The sequence below is a fragment of the Mustela nivalis genome (genome assembly GCF_964662115.1).
Source record: "Mustela nivalis genome assembly, chromosome: 3".
NCBI lineage: Eukaryota > Metazoa > Chordata > Mammalia > Carnivora > Mustelidae > Mustela > Mustela nivalis.
In genome coordinates, this window is record NC_139022.1 from 48,882,328 (window position 1) to 48,902,965 (window position 20,638).

Sequence of the window (20,638 nt, forward strand, 5' to 3'; positions counted from 1 at the left end):
GAAAAACTGCCAATTTACAAAGGTAGACAGAGAAGGAAAAAGAAGCAAAGGAGAAACAAAAAAACCAGAAGGCAAAAGACAAAATGACAGTAGTAAATCTTTCCACATCAATAATCACCCTAAATGTAAACAGTCTAAATTCACCAATCAAAAGGCACAGAGAGGCTGGATGGATTAAAACAAAACAAAACAAGATCCAACTATAAGCTGCCTGAAAGAGATTTATTTCAACTCTAAAGACACACATAGACTCAGGGTGAAATGATGGTAGATTGTATTCCAAGCAAAAGGAAACAAAACAAAGGCTGATACTTAATCAGTCAAAATATACTTGAAGCCAAAAAAGGGTAACAGGAAACAAAAAAGATCATTATAAAATAATAAAGGAGTTAATACATTAAGATGTATCATAAACATACACACTCCCAACACCCAAGCACCAAAATATATTAAGCAATTAATAACAGACCTTAGAGGTGAAATAGACAATAATACAATAATTGTGGGGACTTCAGAACCCCATTATCAGCAATGGATAGATCATCCAGATTAAAAAAATATCAACAATAAAATGTTGCAATGAATCATACTTTAGAACACGCAATAGACATCTATAGAACATTTCCTCCAAAAACAGTAGAATACACATTCTTCTCAAGTAGACATGAAACATTCTCCAGGATAAATTAGATAGGCCACAAAACATCTTCTCAAATTTAAGAAGAGTGACTTATCTTCTTAAGAGTGACTTATCTTCTCTGACTACAATGGTATGAAACTAGATGTCAACAATAAGAGGAAAGTGGAAAGTTCTATAAATATACAAAAACTAAACAACACATTACTAAACAGCCATTGGGTCCAAGAGTAAATCAAAAGAAAAAAAAATAACTATCTCAAAATAAATGAAAATACAACATATCAAATACTTTAAAAAGTTATGGATGGAAAGTTTATATTAATAAATGCACATACTAAGAAATAAGAAGGTTCTCAAATATACAACTAGCTTTACACCTCAAGAAACTAGACACAAAAAGAACAAAGTAAGCCCAAACTTAGCAGAGGAAAGGAAATATTAAGTAGCAATCAGAAATAAATGGAGAAAGAACAAAACAAAACAAAACAAAAAATCTTAACAGTAGAAAAGATCAATAAAGCTAAGGACCGGTTCTAAAAAGATTGACAAAATTAACGTGCCTTATCTAGACTAACTTAAAACGTGGGAGAGGGAGAGAAAACTAATAAATAAAATTAGAAATGAAACAGAAGACATGAAAACTGACATTACAGAAATACATGGAATCATAAGAGACAACACCACAATTACATGCCAACAAATTACTTAACCTGGAAGAAATGGGTACATTCTAGAAACAATCTAAGAAGACTGAGTCAGGAAGAATTAGAAAATCTGAATAGACCAGTAGCAAGTAAGGACACTATCTAAGTAATCAAAAAATTCCCAACACATCCCAAAGAACAAATAATCCAATCAAGAAATGGACAGGAGATATGAACAGACCTTTCTGCAGATAAGATATCCAAATGGCCAACAGACACATGAAAAAGTGCTCAACATCACTCAGCATCAGGGAAATTCAAATCAAAAACCACAGTGAGATACCACCTCACACCCGCCAGAATGGCTAAAATTAACCAGTCAGGAAATGACAGGTGTTGCAAGAATGTGGAGAAAGGGGAACCCTCCTACAGTGTTGGTAGGAATGCAGGCAGGTGCAGCCACTCTGGAAAACACTGTGGAGGTCCCTAAAAAACGTTGAAAATAGAGCTACTCTATGACGCAGCAACCACACTACTGGGTATTTTCCCTAAAGATATAAATGCAGTGATCAGAAGGGGCACATGCACCCGAATGTTTATAGCAGCAATGTCCACAATAGCCAAACTACGGAGTCTAGATGTCCATCAACAGATGAATGGATAAAGAAGATGTGTTGTGTGTGTGTGTGTGTGTGTGTGTGTGTGTGTGTATAGTCATCAAAAATATATATATACTGTGTATATATATATACACAGTGATCAAAAAAACCTGAAATCTTGCCATTTGCAACAATGTGATGGAACCAGAAGGTGTTATGCTAAGCAAAATAAGTCAATCAGAGAAAGACTATTATCATATGATCTCATTGATATGAGGAATTTGAGAAACAGGACGGAGGATTATAGGGGAAGAGAGGGAAAAATGAAACAAGATGAAACCAGAGAGGGGGAGAAACCATAAGGGACTCCTAATCTCAGGAAACAAACAGGATTGCTGAGCAGTAGGGGGTGGGAGGGATGGGATGGCTGGTGATGGACGCTGGGGAGGGTATGTGCTATGGGGAGTGCTACAAATTGTGTAAGACTGATGATTCACAGACCTGTAGCCCTGAAACAAATAATACATTATATGTTAATTTTAAAAAAAGAAACAAACATTATATTTACAATAAAAAAGAAAAAAAATCCCAACAAAGAAAATTCCAAGACCAGATGGCTTCATTAAAGAATTCTACCAAACACTTAAAGAATACCAATCCTCCTCAAACTCTTCCAAAATATCAAGGAGAAGGAAACACTTCAAAATGTATTCTATGAAGACAGTACTACTTTGATTAACAAAACCAGATATGGATACTACAAGAAAGAAAAACTACAGACCAATATCCATGATAAATATAGATGCAGGAATTCTCAAAAAATGTTAGCAAACCAAATTCAAGAACACATTAAAACAATTATACACCATGACCAAATGAGATTTATCCCTGGGAGGCAGGGCTTATTCAACAGATGCAAATCAATAAACATAATTCATCACATCAAAAAAAAATGAAAAATCACACAACCATCTCAATGCACACAGAAAAAGCATTTGACAAAATACAACATCCTTCCATGATAAAAACCCTCAAGTGAATGGTAGGTATAGAAGGAACATACCTCAAAATAACTGAGGCCATATATGACAAACCCAGAGCTAACATTATATTCAATAGAGAGAAATTGAAAATATTTTTCCTAGGAGGGGAAAAAAGGCAAAGATGTTCACTCTCACTATTCAGGATAGACCTGAAAGTCCTAGCTAGAGTAATTAAGCAAGGTAAAGAAATACAAGACATTCAAAGTAGAAAAGAAAAAGTAAAATTGTTATTTGCCAGAGATATGAGCCTATATTTAGAAACACCCCCCCCAAAAAAAATCAGTCAAAAAAAACTGCTGGAATTAATCAACAATTTCAGTACAGTGATGGGGTGAAAAATCAACATATAGAAATCAATTGCATTCCTTTATACTAATAATGAAGCATCTGAAAAAGAAACAAAACCATACCACTCACAATAGCATCAAAGTGTGTAAACCTGGTGATTCACAGACCTGTACCCCTGGGGATAAAAATATATGTTTATAAAAAATAAAAAATTATATAAAAAAAATACTTAAGGATAAACTGAACCAAAGAAATGACACATCCATACAATGAAAACTACAAAGCTTTGCTTTCATCTTTATTCATGAGAATGGAAGATATCTTCCCATTTGTGACAACAAGGATGGACCTTGAGCACATTAACTAAGCAAGGTAAGTCAGAGAAAGACAAATACTATATATTACTAGTAAGTGAAATCTAAAGTTAAACCTATAAAAAAAAAAACAGAATAAAATGATGATTAACAAGTGACAGAGGAAGAAGAGTGATGGTGCTTAAAGATAAATACTTGTAATGAGAAAATAAGCAAATAACCCACAAGCTAAAATGCCCAGTAAAATGAATATAGACAATAATATTGTACTATAATTATGTAATATGATAAATATCACTACATTGACAATCATATGACAATTTATAAAGTGTATCAAAGTAATACCTGTACATCTTAAACTTATGTAATGCTACCTGCCAAGTTTACTTTTTAAAAAGAGCAAAGTTCACTTGATAAACCAAACAAAACAGAAAAGAAAAATAGGTTGTTTTTGTTTTCTGTTACACAGCTTAGTCTTCCATAAGGCTATATTTTGATTCTAGCTGACCTGTATTTGAAACACAGAATTTTTTACATCTCATCCAGTTCATTTTAATACTTCAGCCATTTTTAAAAATCTTTCATTCTCATCATATTTCTATGAATGGAAAACTCTTGGGGTTGATGATTATTGAAGCTAGACTTCTATTGTGTAAGCATAAGGCTATGTCCCATTGAGGGACATCTAAAATTGCTGTTCAGACCATGCTCCAGTGAAGAGGCAGGAAAGGACAGGAAATAGTAGAAGACAGATGAAGATTGATTTATCTCTCAGGCAAGACTGCAGGTAAACTGAGTCATGTATTGGAAATGGATGTGGGGCCGTGTGAAGCATGTTTCTGTCACTGGCAGTTGGACTTCACTTCTAATACCACTTCAATTTCTAGAAGTCTTTTTTTTTTTAGTTTTTTTTTATTAACATATAATGTATTATTAGTCCCAGGGGTACAGGTCTGTGAATTGCCAGGTTTACACACCTCACAGTACTCACCATAGCACATAACCCAACAACCCTCTCCCTACCCAATTTCTAGAAGTCATAACAGCTTAAGTGATTGATCTGAGCTGATGATATAACTAATTTTTTAATAATCACAAAGGCTCAAAAATTAGGAGATCATCTCTGAAGACACATTCATGCTCTTAATCTCTCCAGCTGAAAATTATGATCATCCATGCTAACTATTAACATTACAAGCTTTACTCTTCCATAATGCATCTTGACCACATATCTTCAAAATGCATGCACAACATAGAACCATCATGAACTATGTTTTCATTCTAAAACTAGAAACAGGAAGGGAAATAAGACATGACCAAAAAGGAAGTCATCATGAAACTATAAGCTCTCTTTGAAAAGTTGCTAACAGCAATTCTCAGTTTAGTAATATATGTGCACAAAAATCTAAATTTTCCACTTATTATTGATCCTAATTTTCCTAAGTTAAGAATTAAATATTATAATCTGAAGAAAAACCTTTTTAGAAAATCTACTAAATTATAGAACAAAGGGGAAAAGGAACTAACACATCCAAATTCTTTGTCTACAGTTTTTCCTTCTATCTTCAGGACAAACCTGAAAGGATACACAGCTTTCACATTTTCAAAGATTAGAAGCCTGGGACTCAGAGATGTTTAATTACTTAATCTAAATCAATCAGAAAGAAATGATAAATAAACATATTTGATATTTTGTGAAGGAGACACATATTTCTTTTTAACCTCCTGTGAAACAGAACTAGAAAGTTATAAGACATCTTTTTTTAACTTTGAATCTCTCCTCTCCCCCTCTCCTCATATATATGCACTCTACATCAAAGAGGAGGCACTTTCTAGTAAGTCAGTATGATTTTCACTAAAGCCAATGGGAAAAAAAAAATCATACTGACCTACTGAGAGTGCCTCCACCTTGACACAGATTTCCTAATATTAACTAGAGAGATGCAGAGCCCAGGAAAAAACATTCCTTAATCAAAATCAAGTTCTGAAAATCAAGAGACAGAAATTGAAAAAAAAAAATAAAAAGCTTTTTCTTATGAAGTTTTTTTTTAAGATTTTATTGGTTTATTTGAGAGAGAAAAAGAGAGAGAGAGCATGAGAGGGCGGCAGGACAAGCCGAAGGAGAAGCAGACTCTCTGCTGAGCCATGAGCCAGATGTGGGACCCAATCCTGGGACTCCAGGATCATGATCTGAGCTGAAGGCAGTTGTTTAACCAACTGAGCCAACCAGGTGTCCCTCTGATGAAGCTTTTTTTTTTAATATAAATTTATTTATTTTCAGAAAAACAGTATTCATTATTTTTTCACCACGCCCAGTGCTCCATGCAATCCGTGCCCTCTATAATACCTGCCACCTGGTACCCCAACCTCCCACCCCCCCGCCACTTCAAACCCCTCAGATTGTTTTTCAGAGTCCATAGTCTCTCATGGTTCACCTCCCCTTCCAATTTACCCCAACTCCCTTCTCCTAACACCCCTCCTCCACGAGATTTGTTATGCTCCACAAATAAGTGAAACCATATGATAATTGACTCTCTCTGCCAGACTTATTTCACTCAGCATAATCTCTTCGAGTCCCGTCCATGTTGCTACAAAAGTTGGGTATTTTTGCTTTCTGATGGAGGCATAATACTCCATAGTGTATATGGACCACATCTTCCTTATCCATTCGTCTGTTGAAGGGCATCTTGGTTCTTTCCATAGTTTGGTGACTGTGGCCATTGCTGCTATAAACATTGGGGTGCAGATGGCCCTTCTTTTCACATCTGTATCTTTGGGGTAAATACCCAGGAGTGCAATTGCAGGGTCATAGGGAAGTTCTATTTTTAATTTCTTGAGGAATCTCCACACTGTTCTCCAAAGAAGCTGCACCAATTTTAACAAACTGCTCAAGACTTTGCCACCAGATGAATTTCACATAAGGGAAAAGATAGCATCACAGTTGACTCAGAAGTCAGTACACATAAGTTCAAACTCCCGCACTTAATGACAGTGAGTCCTTGGGCAAATTACTTAACCTCTCAGATGCTACAGCTACAAAATGGAGATATTTATAGATCTATAAAATCTATAAAGTGGACAAAATATTCATATCTATCAACATTTAAAGGTCATACATCTAAGTGTTTAGCACAGTGCCTTGTTTATAAAAGGCACTCATATGGGGTAACAAATAGAATTGTTCAACTATGACATCAGAGATTCATCTTGAATTGCCTGGCAATTTGTGGGCTAGAAGTAGGGGTCTTAAGAGTCCCTATATGTGGTGGAGTTTCTCCTAAACCCAACTTCACAAGGAGCCCAAGGGCTATCTTTTTCAACCACTAAGAAAATTTCCCAAGGGCTCCAGGTTCTGGAGAGCTGGCATTTCTAGCATCCTCTAACCAACTGGTCCCCCATCTCAGATGGCTTGGCAACTGAGCCCAAAATGTGTATTTCTTTCTTGAGAAGGTATTTTTCACACTTCCACTATAAGAAGGTACAATAGCAATCAGATGGGGCTTTTTCCCTCAAAACACAAACCGAATGGATGTCCAATTATTTTCCTAACTCCAGCACCCTTCTCCATGGGATGAGAAAGAAACAAGTTCCTCACTCCTGACCACTGGACTTTCCAATAAAGCCTGTTCTTATGGGACACTGTGGTATTTACCTTTCCCACCTTCTTGCCATTCAGTAAATGTTAGCGACTCCTCATTCTATTACTCTGGTGTTAGCTCCATTTATAAAGGAAGCTTCAGAGAAGATGTAGTGGCCTTGGGTATGACTGTTTACGTAGTCAGCCATGTAAAATTTCCTGCCTAAATGACAACATTCTTCTTAGCACACTGTCGCCAGTTTTACCTCAGATCTCTTCCATGTGCTGGTCTTGTGAAGTCTTCTAACATAAAATTGTGAGCAAACTAAGCACAGTCAGAGATAAAGTTTTAAGTTAGATTTTTCCAAGTCTTTACATATGTGCAAAAAATTAGTTGTTTGTAAGTTTATAGGGATTCAAGGAAGAAAGCTTAGAAAGTACACTTAGAAACTTCAGAAGCAAAACAGATATGGGAAAAAAATTTGGTCTTCAGAGTTCTCAATTCCCAGCCTTAAGGTAAATTTATGATATTTTTACAAAGAGAAAAGGAAACTACTATGCTTTGAAGTAGAAGTAGTATATGCCTAGATTTTTGGCTGCAGTTTTATATGATATAATAAAGAAAGCATAATGATTTTTTTATTTAAAAAAATGCTAAGGGGCAAAAAGTGTATGCACCTAAAAGAATGTCTCACTAACTAAAAGCAAAACTAAAAATAAAAACATTATACAGAAGCAAAATGATATTTTCTTTTGAAAATTTTCATAAAAGAAAGAAGTCAAGTCTGCAAATCATTCAGGGTAAAATATATGTTTATAAACCTACAAGAGACAGAATTCCTGCTTTCAAAGAATTTTATAGGCTAAAAACACAATAAAAATATTTTTGGAAAGAATTATAGGTCGTGAGATGTAAGAGATGCTTCATCAGTAAGGAAGCTCCTATTTTCTCCTTAATAGTAAAATTTCAAATTTTCAGTGAAGTAAGTATGATTTAGTGCTCCAAGGTAATGAAGAAACAAACATACTCTCTTAAATTTCCTGTCCTACCCATCTTCTGTAGGTGTCTTTAAATATTGGCCTTCTTAATGTCTTTCACCTTACTATTGGTGGGAAGCACAAAATGGACACTTCTAAGGAATATTTGATGAAGAACTGGTGATAGGACCCTGCCTGCACCCCAAGACCTTTAAGAGGTGAAAAAGAGCAGAGCACCCAGTGGGCTTTGAATTATGTCTTTGTGCTTTAGCTACAAATCTTCAACATGCTCAGATGGTCATTAACTGCACGAATTTCAGTTTGTGGACCTGGAAGTGGGAGGAAGTAGAGAAACAACAAAAGGAGCTAGCTGTGAGATTGCTGAATAAATGCAGAATCAAGCAAATGGAAGAAAACATTCCCCACGCTTTGTGTTTAGGGAGCCAGAGAGATTTCATCAAAGCATAGTTTAGACTGAAGTTTGCTTTTCAACAACTTTTTAAAAAGCAGAGATTTCATCCCCATACTCCTACTGGACAGGATAGACTGTTCAGCCAGGCCTGATCTCACCTGTGTCTTCAGGCCACTGAGCTGTAGCGCTAATCCACTCACCTCTGCTATTCCCAGAGAGGAGTCTATCCCTAAAGGAAGCTGGCAAAATGCATAACTCCAGGGGGCACCCTTCACACATGCTAAAGCGTGAATGGTGCCATGTGAAAGCTGCCTCCTGAGCTGTGCCACATGACATGCTCCCGACAGAGGGATGATGAGGCTGCTGGGGTTCTCTCTATCAGGTCAGAGATACTCTAAGTTAAATCGCTAGAGCCTGTAATAAGCAGTGAAAAACGGATAAGGACATTACATTTTTTCAAAGATTAATGATGAATGATTATCATTTGCGTAATGAACTGTAGACTCTGGTGAGAAATTTAATTGACTAATCCTTCAAAATCTATGGAATTCTCTGAGTCATAACCCCACCCCACTACTCTTTGGTCTCGTTTCCCTCTGACTTTGCATGTTCTCTTCCCCTATCCCAAATCCTTGTCCACATCCCTTCATTTGTACCTTTCATTAATATATCTTTTCTCAATTTGTCTCTTTCATCTTTCCTTCTGCTCATAATATTTATTTCTCTTTTCTGCTATTTTTTAGAATATTTTTATTCATTTATTTGAGAGAGAGAGAGCAAGCAGGAGGGAGAGGAAGAAAAAATCTGAAGCATACTCCACAGTGAGCATAGAGCTCAAAGCGGGGCTTGATCTTACAGTGGGGGGGATCGTGACCTGTGCCAGAACCAAGAGTTGGACCAACTGAGCCATACAGATGCCTCCCTTGCTCTATTCTAAGCATTACCAATATGTCTCCTCTTCTCTCCCTTTCTGCTTTTCCTTTTTGTGTCCCAGCAGGCACCATTCCTCTCCATCTGCCATTTTACTGTCTATTGACCCTTCATGTCCTCTTGTCATATCCAGTTTCTTCTGTTTTTCTAGTTTTCTATCTTTTCCTTTAACTGACCATAACGAGAAGCCAAGGTACACTTGTCCATGTTCTCTCTGTGGTCCCAGATTGATTATCTTCCATGTCTTTGGTCCTTGAGAATATACAGACTATTTTGGGGGATTCTAAAGTAAATCTTAAAGCCCTTGATATTTAAAGCTGGCATTTTCATTATACTTTGATATACTGCAACCTCACAAATATTTATAATATATACTGAAGAATATTTTTATAATGTTTTTTTCTTCCAACAAGAGTACTGAAGTCCAGTCTGTGTGATCCTTCAATTCAAATGCACAAATCTTCCTCACTGATTTTAGAATTCCTGAAAAAATGCTTGAAACTATGTTAGAATGCTGTTCAAGCCTCTATTTCTCTGCAGACTTTTGGTGTACACAAAAGCCAAGCCTGCTTGCTGGCCTTATTCCACCAAATTATTATACCTCCAAATTATTATACCTCCAATAAAGTCAACCTTTGGACAACAACATTTTCATAATTTCAGAACACAAATACTGATTTATACAACTCTGAGCTTTTAGATTAAGTAGAAAGCTAGTCCAGTATAAAAATAATATAAAATAAATAAAACATTAAATTAGGAAGAATAAAAAGGACAAAATGTAAATACACAAAATGAGAACTGGTTGAGGAAGAAAATAACCATAGAAATAGAGGAATCTTAATACACTACTTTAGTCAAATATGGTCAAATGATTCTGAAAAGGGGGATAAAATAAGTAGTATTCAAAGGAAGCATAATCTGCTAAAATTGACTGATAAAAAAAAAAAAGAAAGAACAAAAGAGACTGATATTCAGGGTCAATACTCCAGATACTTTTATAGAATGGACCTCAAACAGAAAGAATTGAATTTAGCCGTACCTGTGCATTCTGGCTGAATTAGCCTGGCCAATAGCCATACAAAAATAGAAAAATTTGACAAAGAGTTACCCTTAGAAGAGGCATAAGGTACTGATGGTTTAAGAGGAAATTCTATCAAACCTTGAAAGAGTAGATAATTCCAAATTACTGAAATTCTTTTAGAACATAAAAAAGAAAATAAATAAGAACTTAGTATTTAATAAGTTAACATTTTAAATCAGAATAAATGTTGAAAGGAACTAGGTGATTCAATAAATATTGTTAGGATGACCGACTAGCCATCTGGATTAACAGCTCACACCACACACACACACACACACACACACACACACACACACACACACAGGGAAACTTCAAATGGACCAATGGCTAAAATATTCAAAATAAATCCTTAAAAGTACCAGAAAACAATATGACAACATCTTAATCACAAAATGAAAAGAGCTTTTCTAAATAGATTTATAGTGAAAAATTGATAAATTATATTACCTAGAAACATGACTAAGGCAAAAAATACTATAAGCAAAATTTAAAGATAAGAAGTGAAGGGGAAAATCAACATTTTTAGCTCTTACCACAGACAAAGAGACACATCAATTAATAAATAAATAGTTCTAGCAAAGCTAAGTGAAAAAGAAACAAACTCAATGGAAAAATTGGCAAAAGAAATAGTTAATTCCCATATAAATAAAAAACAAAAGGCTCTTAACATATGAAAATTATTCACACCACTCACCTAAAGAAAACAATATTTAGAAACCATATTTCACTTTTCAGATTACAAAAGCCCAAAGTTTGTCAACACCTTCTACTGGAAAAACTAAAAATAAGCTAGTACTTCAGATATTGCTGGGAGCTGGGGGATATAAATTTGCACAATTCCTCTGAAAGACAGTTTGAAAATATCTACCAAAATTACAAAGGTATATACCCTCTGACTCAGAAATCACACTTATGAGAATTTACCTGCAGGTATACTTTCTCTTGTATAAAAAGTCCTCAAGTGGAAGTGGAAGGTTAAATTCTGTGGTAATATATAGTAGCAGATAATCTAAAACAACCCAGATGCCAACCAATAGGAAAACTGATTAAATAAACTGTGGGACATTCATAGTAAGGAAAACATCATAATAGATTAAAAATATAATAACAATGAGAAAAATCTGGCATGAAAAATATCTCTAAGAAATGAAGTTATATAAAAAATGTGAGATGCTAAATGATATATTTAGAATGCTAACTTTTATGTAAAAATGGAGAGATAATTTAAAATACAATTCCTTTTGTTTACATTTTATAGACCCTGAAAGGATACACAAGCAATTAATGATAGGTAGAGACAGTGGTAGACTAGGCAAATGAAGGTCAGTTACGGGAGGGAGGCTTTCATCATATTAAAACACTGATTAATTTTATATAATATTATCTATTTTAAACATGAGGAAATAGTTGCTAAGAAGAGAGTCCTTGCTTATGATAGAATACCTAGGAGCTGTTGGGGCCAAGATTTGAATTGAAAAAGAGAAAATGTGTTAAATAATGTGGCACATATTATATATCATTTATATGACTTTGGAATGCAGTATATTAGAATAACAGGACTATTTTGAATAATGCTTCATTTTACCTTATAGTAACATGTAGAACTCTCTTCTTCACAGAATCCTTTTTGTTCAGATATTTCCCTGGATCCTGTTTTTTCAATGGTTCTTTCAAAGGAAGAACATGGGCTTCAGTGGAGGGGAAGAACAGTTTGGAAAGAGCATTGGCAATTCTCCAGCCTATGTATTTAGAGTAAGTTTCATCCCCCACGTTTGATGAGACTTTTGTACTATAATTAGTGAAGGGATCAGTTGGGTCATTTAACTCAGCCTGTTGAAAGAAAAGAAAAAGGAATCAGTTGAAACAGAATTAAATGAGAGGGAAAATGACACATTTTTAAATAAAAGATAAATGTATGTTTATTTTTACTAATGTTGCATTCTTCCTGCTAAATAAAAATAACTTCTATAAGAAAAAAAGCAGATTCCCAAAAGATATTTTAAATTATAAGTTATTACTGAAATAAACAATTAAGCATGAAAAAAGTCTTGAAATTTCAAAAACTTAATGATATTATTTCCTTTCTTTTTAAAGATTTATTTATTTATGTGACAGAGAGAACACAAGTGGGGGGGTGAGAAGGAGGAAGAACCCAAAGCAGACTCTGCACTAAGCACAGAGCCCACCAGGGGGCTTGATCTCACCACCCCAAGATCATGACTTTAGACTCACAACTCCGAGATCACTACCTAGACAAAACCAAAAGTCAGACACTTAACCAACTGTACCACCACTCAGGTACCCCTTAATGATACAATTTTGGTCTTAAATTTGTATGGTTCTCATACCTGAATTTCATATTTATAATATTTAATAAGAAATTAAGTAATCAGAGAGGAAGCAAGATGATGGAGGAGTAGGAGGCTTAAATATTAGGTCCTTGGAGTTCAGTTGGATAGTTATCAAACCATTCTGAACACCTACAAACTCAACAAGAGATAGAAGAAGAAAGAAGAGCAACAATTCTAGGAACAGAAAATCGACCACTTTCTGAAAGGTGGGATGTGCAAAGTGAATATGAAGCGATGGGAAGATAGACTGCAGGGTAAGAAACAGCTCCTGGCAGGCAGTGGAACAGTGGAGCACAAAATTGGAACTTTTAAAAGTCTGCTCCACTGAGGGACATCGCTCCAGAGGCTGAGCAGGGGTGGAGCTTTCATGGGGACTGTGTCGTCTCAGGACCCACCGGTCTCTTGGTCACACATTTGGTGAGCATGGAGTGTGGTCAGAGACCAGGGAGATGGGAGAGATTGATGGCTTCTCTCTGAGGATGCACTGAGGAGTGGGACCTCTCAGCTCCTTCAGGCTGGAGATAGGAAGGATGCCATTTTCATTCCCATCCCCCAAAGCTCTATGGAAAGTATTCAGGGAACAAAAGCTCCCATTCAGGGAACAAGAACCCCAGACACCAAAACCGAACAGATTACTTAGCCTGCCTCCTGGCAAAGGTAGTATAACTTTGCCTCAGGCAAAGACATTTGAAAATCACAGCAACAAATCCCTCCCCCAGAAAATCAGCAAGAACATCCAGCCAAGACCAAGTTCACTGATCAATGAGAACCGCAGAACTCCAGAGCAACACATAGAAAGGACCTCATGGTCCTTTAGTCTTTCAAAGTTAAATTTTTTAAATTTTATTTTTCTCCTATTCTTTTTTTTTAACTTTTCCTCTTTCCTCTTGTAATGCTTTTTAACTATTTTATTTTATCAATAATTTTTTTTAAAAAAATCTTTTAAAATTTTCATTGTTATAGTCATATTTTATCCCTTCATTGTATTTAACCTTATTTTTGTATACATATAGGCTTTTTTTTTCTTTAAAATTTTGGGATACAATTTCTTCTAATAGATCAAAGTATACCCTAAATCTAGCACATGGTTTTGTTCTAGTCTCCAGCCTGATCATATTCTCTCCTCCTTTTTTTTTCTTTTTCTTTTTCCTTATCAATTCCTAATTTAGAATCCTTTTTAATTTTTATCTTTATGGTCATATTCCACCCCTTCATCATGTTTATTCTTATTTTTGTACATATATAAGTTTTTCTTTCTTTAAAATTATGGGTGGTAGTTTCTTCTAAGAGACCAGAATATACCCAAAATCAAGTAGGTGTCTCTGTTCTATTCAACAGTCTAATATATACATTTTTTTAAATTTTTCCCTCTTTCTTCTTCCCCCAGTTTTGGGTCACTTCTGATTTGCTTAGTGTATATTTTTCTAGGGACTTTGCCACCCCTTTAGTATTTTGTTCTCTCATTCATCTGTTCTTATTGGATAAAATGAAAAGGCAGAAAAACTCACATACACACACACACACACAAAAAGAACAAGAGGCAGTACTGATAGCTAGGGATGTAATCAATATGGACATTAATAATATGTCAGAACTAGAGTTCAGAATGACAATTATCAAAGCACTAGCTGGGCTTGGAAAAGGCATAGAAGATATTAAAGATTCCCTTTCTGGAGAAATAAAAGAACTAAAATCTAGTCAACTTTAAATTAAAAAAGCTATTAAGGAGGTGCAATAAAAAATGGAGGCTCTTACTGCTAGGACAAAATGAGATAGAAGAGAGAATGTGATAGAGAAGACCAAATGACAGAGAATAAAGAAGCTGAGCAAGAGAAAGAAAAACAACTACTGGACCATGAGGGGAGAATTCGAGAGATAAGTGATACCATAAGATGAAACAATATTAGAATAATTGGGATTCCAGAAGAAGGAGAGAGAGGGGGGCAGAAGGTATATGGAGCAAATTAGAGTGAGAAATCCCGCAATTTAGGGAAGGAAACAGGCATCAGAATACATGAGGCACAGAGATCCCCCTTAGAGTTAATAAAAATAGGTACATATCCATCATCAGATAGTAAAACTTACAAGTCTTAATGACAAAGAGAAAACACTGAAAGCAGCTCGAGACAAGATGTCTATAACATACAATGGTAGAAATATTAGATTGACAGCAAACTTATCCACAGAGACCTAGCAGGTCAGAAAGGACTGGCATGATATATTCAGAGCATAAATAAAGAAAAATATGCAGCCAAGAATATATATCTAGCTAGGCTGTCATTGAAAATAGAAGGAGGGATAAAAAGCTTCCAGGACAAAAAATAAAAGAATTTGCAAACCACAAACCAGCCCTACAGGAAATATTCAAAGGGGTCCTCGAAGCAGAGAGAGAGTCTGAAAGTAGTGGACCAGAAAGTAACAGAGAGACAATATACAGTAACAGTCACCTTACAGGCAATACAATGGCACTAAATTCATATATTTCAATAGTTACCTGAATGTAAATGGTCTAAATGCCCCAGTCAAAAGACACTGGGTATAAGAACAGATTAAAAAAAAAAAAGACCCATTGATATGCTGCCTGCAAGAGACTCATTTTAGACACAAAGACACCTCCAGATTTAAAGTGATGGGGGTGGAAAACAATTTACCATGCTAATGGATATCAAAAGAAAGCTGGGATGGCAATCCTTATATCAGATAAATTAGATTTTAAACCAATGACCATAATAAGAGATGAGGAAGGACACTATATCATAATTAAAGGGTTTGTCCAACAAGATCTAACAATTTTAAATATCTATGCCCCTAACATGAGAGCAGCCAATTATATAAACCAATTATTAACAAAATCAAAGAAACATATTGACAATAATACAATACAGTAGGGGACTTTAATAGTCCCCCTCACTGAAATAGACAGGTCATTGAAGCAAAAGACCAGCAAGGAAATAAAGGCTTTAAATGACACACTGGATATATTCAGAACATTCCATCCCAAAGCAACAGAATACACATTCTTCTCTAGTGCACATGAACATTCTCCAGAATAGATTGCACTCTGGGTCACAAATCAGGTCTCAAACAGTACCAAAAGATTGGGATCATTCCCTGCATATTTTCAGACCTCAATGCTCTGAAACTAGAACTCAATCACAAGAGGAAACTTGGAAAGATCTCAAATACATGGTGGCTAAAGAGCATCCTACTGAAGAATAAATGGGTCAACCAGGAAATTAAAGAAGAATTCAAAAAATTCATGAAAATGAAGACAAATGTTCAAAATTTTTAGGACACTGCAAAGGAATGTATATAGTAATACAAGACTTTCTCAAGAAACAAGAAAGGTCTCAAGTACACAACTTAACCCCATACCAAAAGGAGCTGGAGAAAGGACAGCAAAGAAAACCTAAACCCAGAAGAAGAAGAGAAATCATAAAGATCAGAGAAATCATAAAGATCAGAGCAGAAATCAAATAGTAAAAATAGAAACAACAACAACAAAAAAACTAGAATAGATCAAGGAAACGAGGAGCTGGTTCTTTGAAAGAATTAATAAGATTGAAAAACCTCTGGCCAGACTTATCAAAAAGAAAAGAGAAAGGACCCAAATTAATAAAGTCATGAATGAAAAAGGAGAGATCACAACCAACACCAAAGAAATACAAACAACAGAATCTATAAAGAACTTAGCAAACTCAACACACAAAGAACAAATAATCCAATCAAGAAATGGGCAGAGGACATGAACAGACATTTTTACAATGAAGACATCCAGATGGTCAACAGACACATGAAAAAGTGCTCCATATCACTCGGCATCATGGAAATACTAATCAAAACCACAATGAGATATCACCTCACACCAGTCAGAATGGCTAAAATCAACAAGTCAGGAAATGACAGATGCTGGCGAGGATGCGGAGAAAGGGGAACCCTCCTACACTGTTGGTGGGAATGCAAGCTGGTGTAACCACTCTGGAAAACAGCATGGAGGCTCCTCAAAATGTTGAAAATAGAACTGCCCTATGACCCAGCAATTGCACTACTAGGTATTTACCCTAAAGATACAAACGTAGTGATCCAAAGGGGCACGTGCACCCGAATGTTTATAGCAGCAATGTCCACAATAGCCAAACTATGGAAAGAACCTAGATGTCCATCAACAGATGAATGGATCAAGAAGATGTGGTGTATATACACAATGGAATACTATGCAGCCATCAAAAGAAATGAAATCTTGCCATTTGCGACAACATGGATGGAACTAGAGCATATCATGCTTAGCGAAATAAGTCAAGCAGAGAAAGACAACTATCATATGATCTCCTGATACGAGGAAGTGGTGATGCCAAATGGGGGCTTAAGTGGGTAGGAGAAGAATAAATGAAACAAGATGGGATTGGGAGGGAGACAAACCATAAGTGACTCTTAATCTCACAAAACAAACTGAGGGTTGCTGGGGGGAGGGGGGTTGGGAGAAGGGGGATGGGGTTATGGACATTGGGGAGGGTATGTGCTTTGGTGAGTGCTGTGAAGTGTGTAAACCTGGCAATTCACAGACCTGTATACCCCTGGGGATAAAAATATAGGTTTATAAAAAATAAAAAATTAAAAAAAAAAACAAAAAAGAAATACAAACAATTATAGGAACATGTTATGTACAACCATATGCCTACAATTTTGACAATATGGAAGAATGGATGCATCCCTAGAGATGTATAAGCTACCAAAACTGAACCAGGAAGAAATAGAAAAACTGAATAGTCCCATAACCAGTAAGGAGACTGAAGCAGTCATGAAAGATCTCCCAATAAACAAGAGCCCAGGGCCAGATGGCTTCCCCTGGGCATTCTACCAAACATTTAAAGAAGAATTAATACTTATTCTCCTGAAACTGTTCCAAAATATGGAATTGGAAAGAAAACTTCCAAACTCATTTTATGAGGACAGTATTACCTGGATCCCAAAACCTTGATCCCTTGATCACAAACAAGGATCCCATCAAAAAAGAGATTTATAGACCAATATCCCTGATGAACACAGATGCAAAAATTCTCACCAAAATACCAGTCAATAGGATCCAAGAGTACATCAAAAGGATTATTCACCAAGTGGGATTTCTTCCTGAGCTGCAAGGTTGGTTCAACATATGCAAATCAATCAATGTGATACAACACATTAAGAAAAGAAAGAACAAGAACCATAGGATACTCTCAAGTGCTGAAAAAGCATTTGACAAAGTACAGCATCCTTTCTTGATCAAAACTCTTCAGCGTAAGTATAGAGGGTACATGCCTCAATATCATTAATGAAAAACCCACAGTGAATATCATTCTCAATGGGGAAAAACTGAGAGCTTTCCCCTAAGCTCAGGAATACAGCAGGGCTGTCCACTAACACTACTGCTATTCAACATAGTACTAGAAGTCTTAGCTTCGGCAATCAGGCAACAAAAAGAAATAGAAGGCACCTGAATAGGCAAAGAAGTAGTCAAACTCTCACTCTTTGCAGATGATAGGATACTATATGTGGAAAACCCAAAAGACTCCACTCCAAAACTGCTAGAACTCATACAGGAATTCAGTAAAGTGTCATGATATAAAATCGATGCTCAGAAATCAGTTGCACTTCTATACGATAACAGCAAGACAAAAGAAAGAGAAATTAAAGAGACAATCCCATTTACAATTGCACCAAAAACCATAAGATACCTAAGAATAAACCAAACCCAAGAGGCAAAGAATCTGTACTCAGAAAACTATGAAGTACTCTTCAAAGAAATTGAGGAAGACACAAAGAAATGGAAAAATGTTCCATGCTTCTGGCTTGGAAGAACAAATATTGTGAAAATATGCTACCTAAAGCAGTCTACACACTTAACACAATCTCTATCAAAATATCATCAACTTTTTTTTCAAAAAAATGGGATAAATAATCCTAAAATTTTTGTGGAACCAGAAAAGACCCCATGTAGCTAGAGGAATGTTGAAAAAGAAAACCGAAGTTAGTGGCATCACAATTCCAGACTTCAAGCTCTATTACAAAGCTGTCATCATCAAGACAGTATGGTACTGACACAAAAACAGACACATAGATCAATGGAACAGAATAGAGAGCCCAGAAATATATCCACAACTCTATGGTCAACTAATGTTTGAAAAAGCAGGAAAGAATGTCCAATGGAAAAAAGTCTCTTCAACAAACAGTGTTGGGAAAATTGGACAGCCACATGCAAAGAAATGAAGCTGAAGCATTTCTTTACACCACACACAAAAATAGACTCAAAATGGATGAAAGATCTCAATGTGAGACAGGAATCCATCCAAATCCTTGAGGAGAACACAGGAAGCAACCTCTTCGACCTCAGCTGCAGCAATTTCTTTCTAGAAACATCACCAAAGGCAAAGGAAGCAAGGGCAGAGATGAACTATTGGAACTTTGTCAAGATCAAAAGCTTTTATACAGCAAAGGAAACAGTCAACAAAACCAAAAGACAACTGACAGAACAGGAGAAGATATTTGCAAATGACATATCAGATAAAGGGCTAGTATCCAAAATCTATAAAGAACTTGTCAAACTCAACACCCAAAGAACAAATAATCCAATCAAGAAATGGGCAGAGGACATGAACAGACATTTCTGCAAAGACGAAATCCAGATGGCCAATAGACACATGAAAAAGTGCTCAACATCACTTGGCATCAGGGAAATACAAATCAAAATCACAGTGAGATACCACCTCACACCAGTCAGAATGGCTAAAATTAACAAGTCAGCAAATGACAGATGTTGGCAAGGATGCGGAGAAAGGGGAATCTGGTGGGAATGCAAGCTGGTGCATCCACTCTTGAAAACAGTATGGATGTTCTCAAAAAGTTGAAAATAGAGCTACCCTATGACCCAGCAAACCCACTACTGGGTATTTACCCCAAAAATAGAAATGTAGTGATCCAAAGGGGCTATTGCACTCTAATGTTTATAGCAGCAATGTACACAATAGCCAAACTATGGAAAGAACCTAGATGTCCCTCAACAGATGAATGTATAAAGAAGAGGTGGTAAATATATATATAATGGAATACTATGCAGCCATCAAAAACCAGAATCTTGCCATTTACAGCTGCATGGCTAGAACTAGAGGGTATTATGTTGAGCAAAATAAGTCAATTAGAGAAAGATGTCATATGATTTCTCTGATAAGAGGAATTTGAAAGACAGGGCAGGGGGATGTGGGGGGGGTATGGAAGAAATAACTGAAATAAGATGGGATTGGGAGGGAGATAAACCATGAGACTCTTAATCTCACATAATACCCTGTGCGTTGCTGGGACCTGGGGGATAGAGATAGGGTGGCTGGTTTATGGACATTGGGAGGGTAGGTGCTATGGTGAGTGCTGTGAAATGTGTAAGCCTGATGATTCACAGACCTGTACTCCTGGGGCAAATAATACATTATATGTTAACTTTTTTTAAAAAGAAACTTAGCCAGCAGTTGAATTTCATCTCTCTATACATAATCTAAACTTTCTATTGAAACCAACAAAAATCTAAACTTTCTTTGAACAAAATGTGGGTTAAGGAAAAACAGAAAAGGGCTTTGTATTTAGCTCACATTGGGATGTTCTACGATTTATATTTAAATTAAATGTAATATGTTATAATCTTTAAAAAAAAAGACTTAATAAAAATTTCCACAATACTTAAACTATTTTTAGTCAGGACTGTGCTATTTTCTGAAATTTTCTATTTATGTTCAATAATGTCCATGACTGAT

The 20,638-nt window shown here is 35.9% G+C and overlaps 1 protein-coding gene across 1 annotated transcript in view; it reads right to left on the minus strand.

Annotated features, from left to right (window-relative positions):
* Positions 1-20,638, minus strand: part of TMEM232 (transmembrane protein 232) — a 292,765-nt gene that overhangs the window by 139,403 nt on the left and 132,724 nt on the right. Inside the window, exon 13 of the mRNA XM_082723721.1 lies at positions 12,095-12,339. Within this exon, the coding sequence (XP_082579847.1) occupies positions 12,095-12,339 (245 nt within the window). The remainder of the gene's footprint in view (positions 1-12,094; positions 12,340-20,638) is intronic.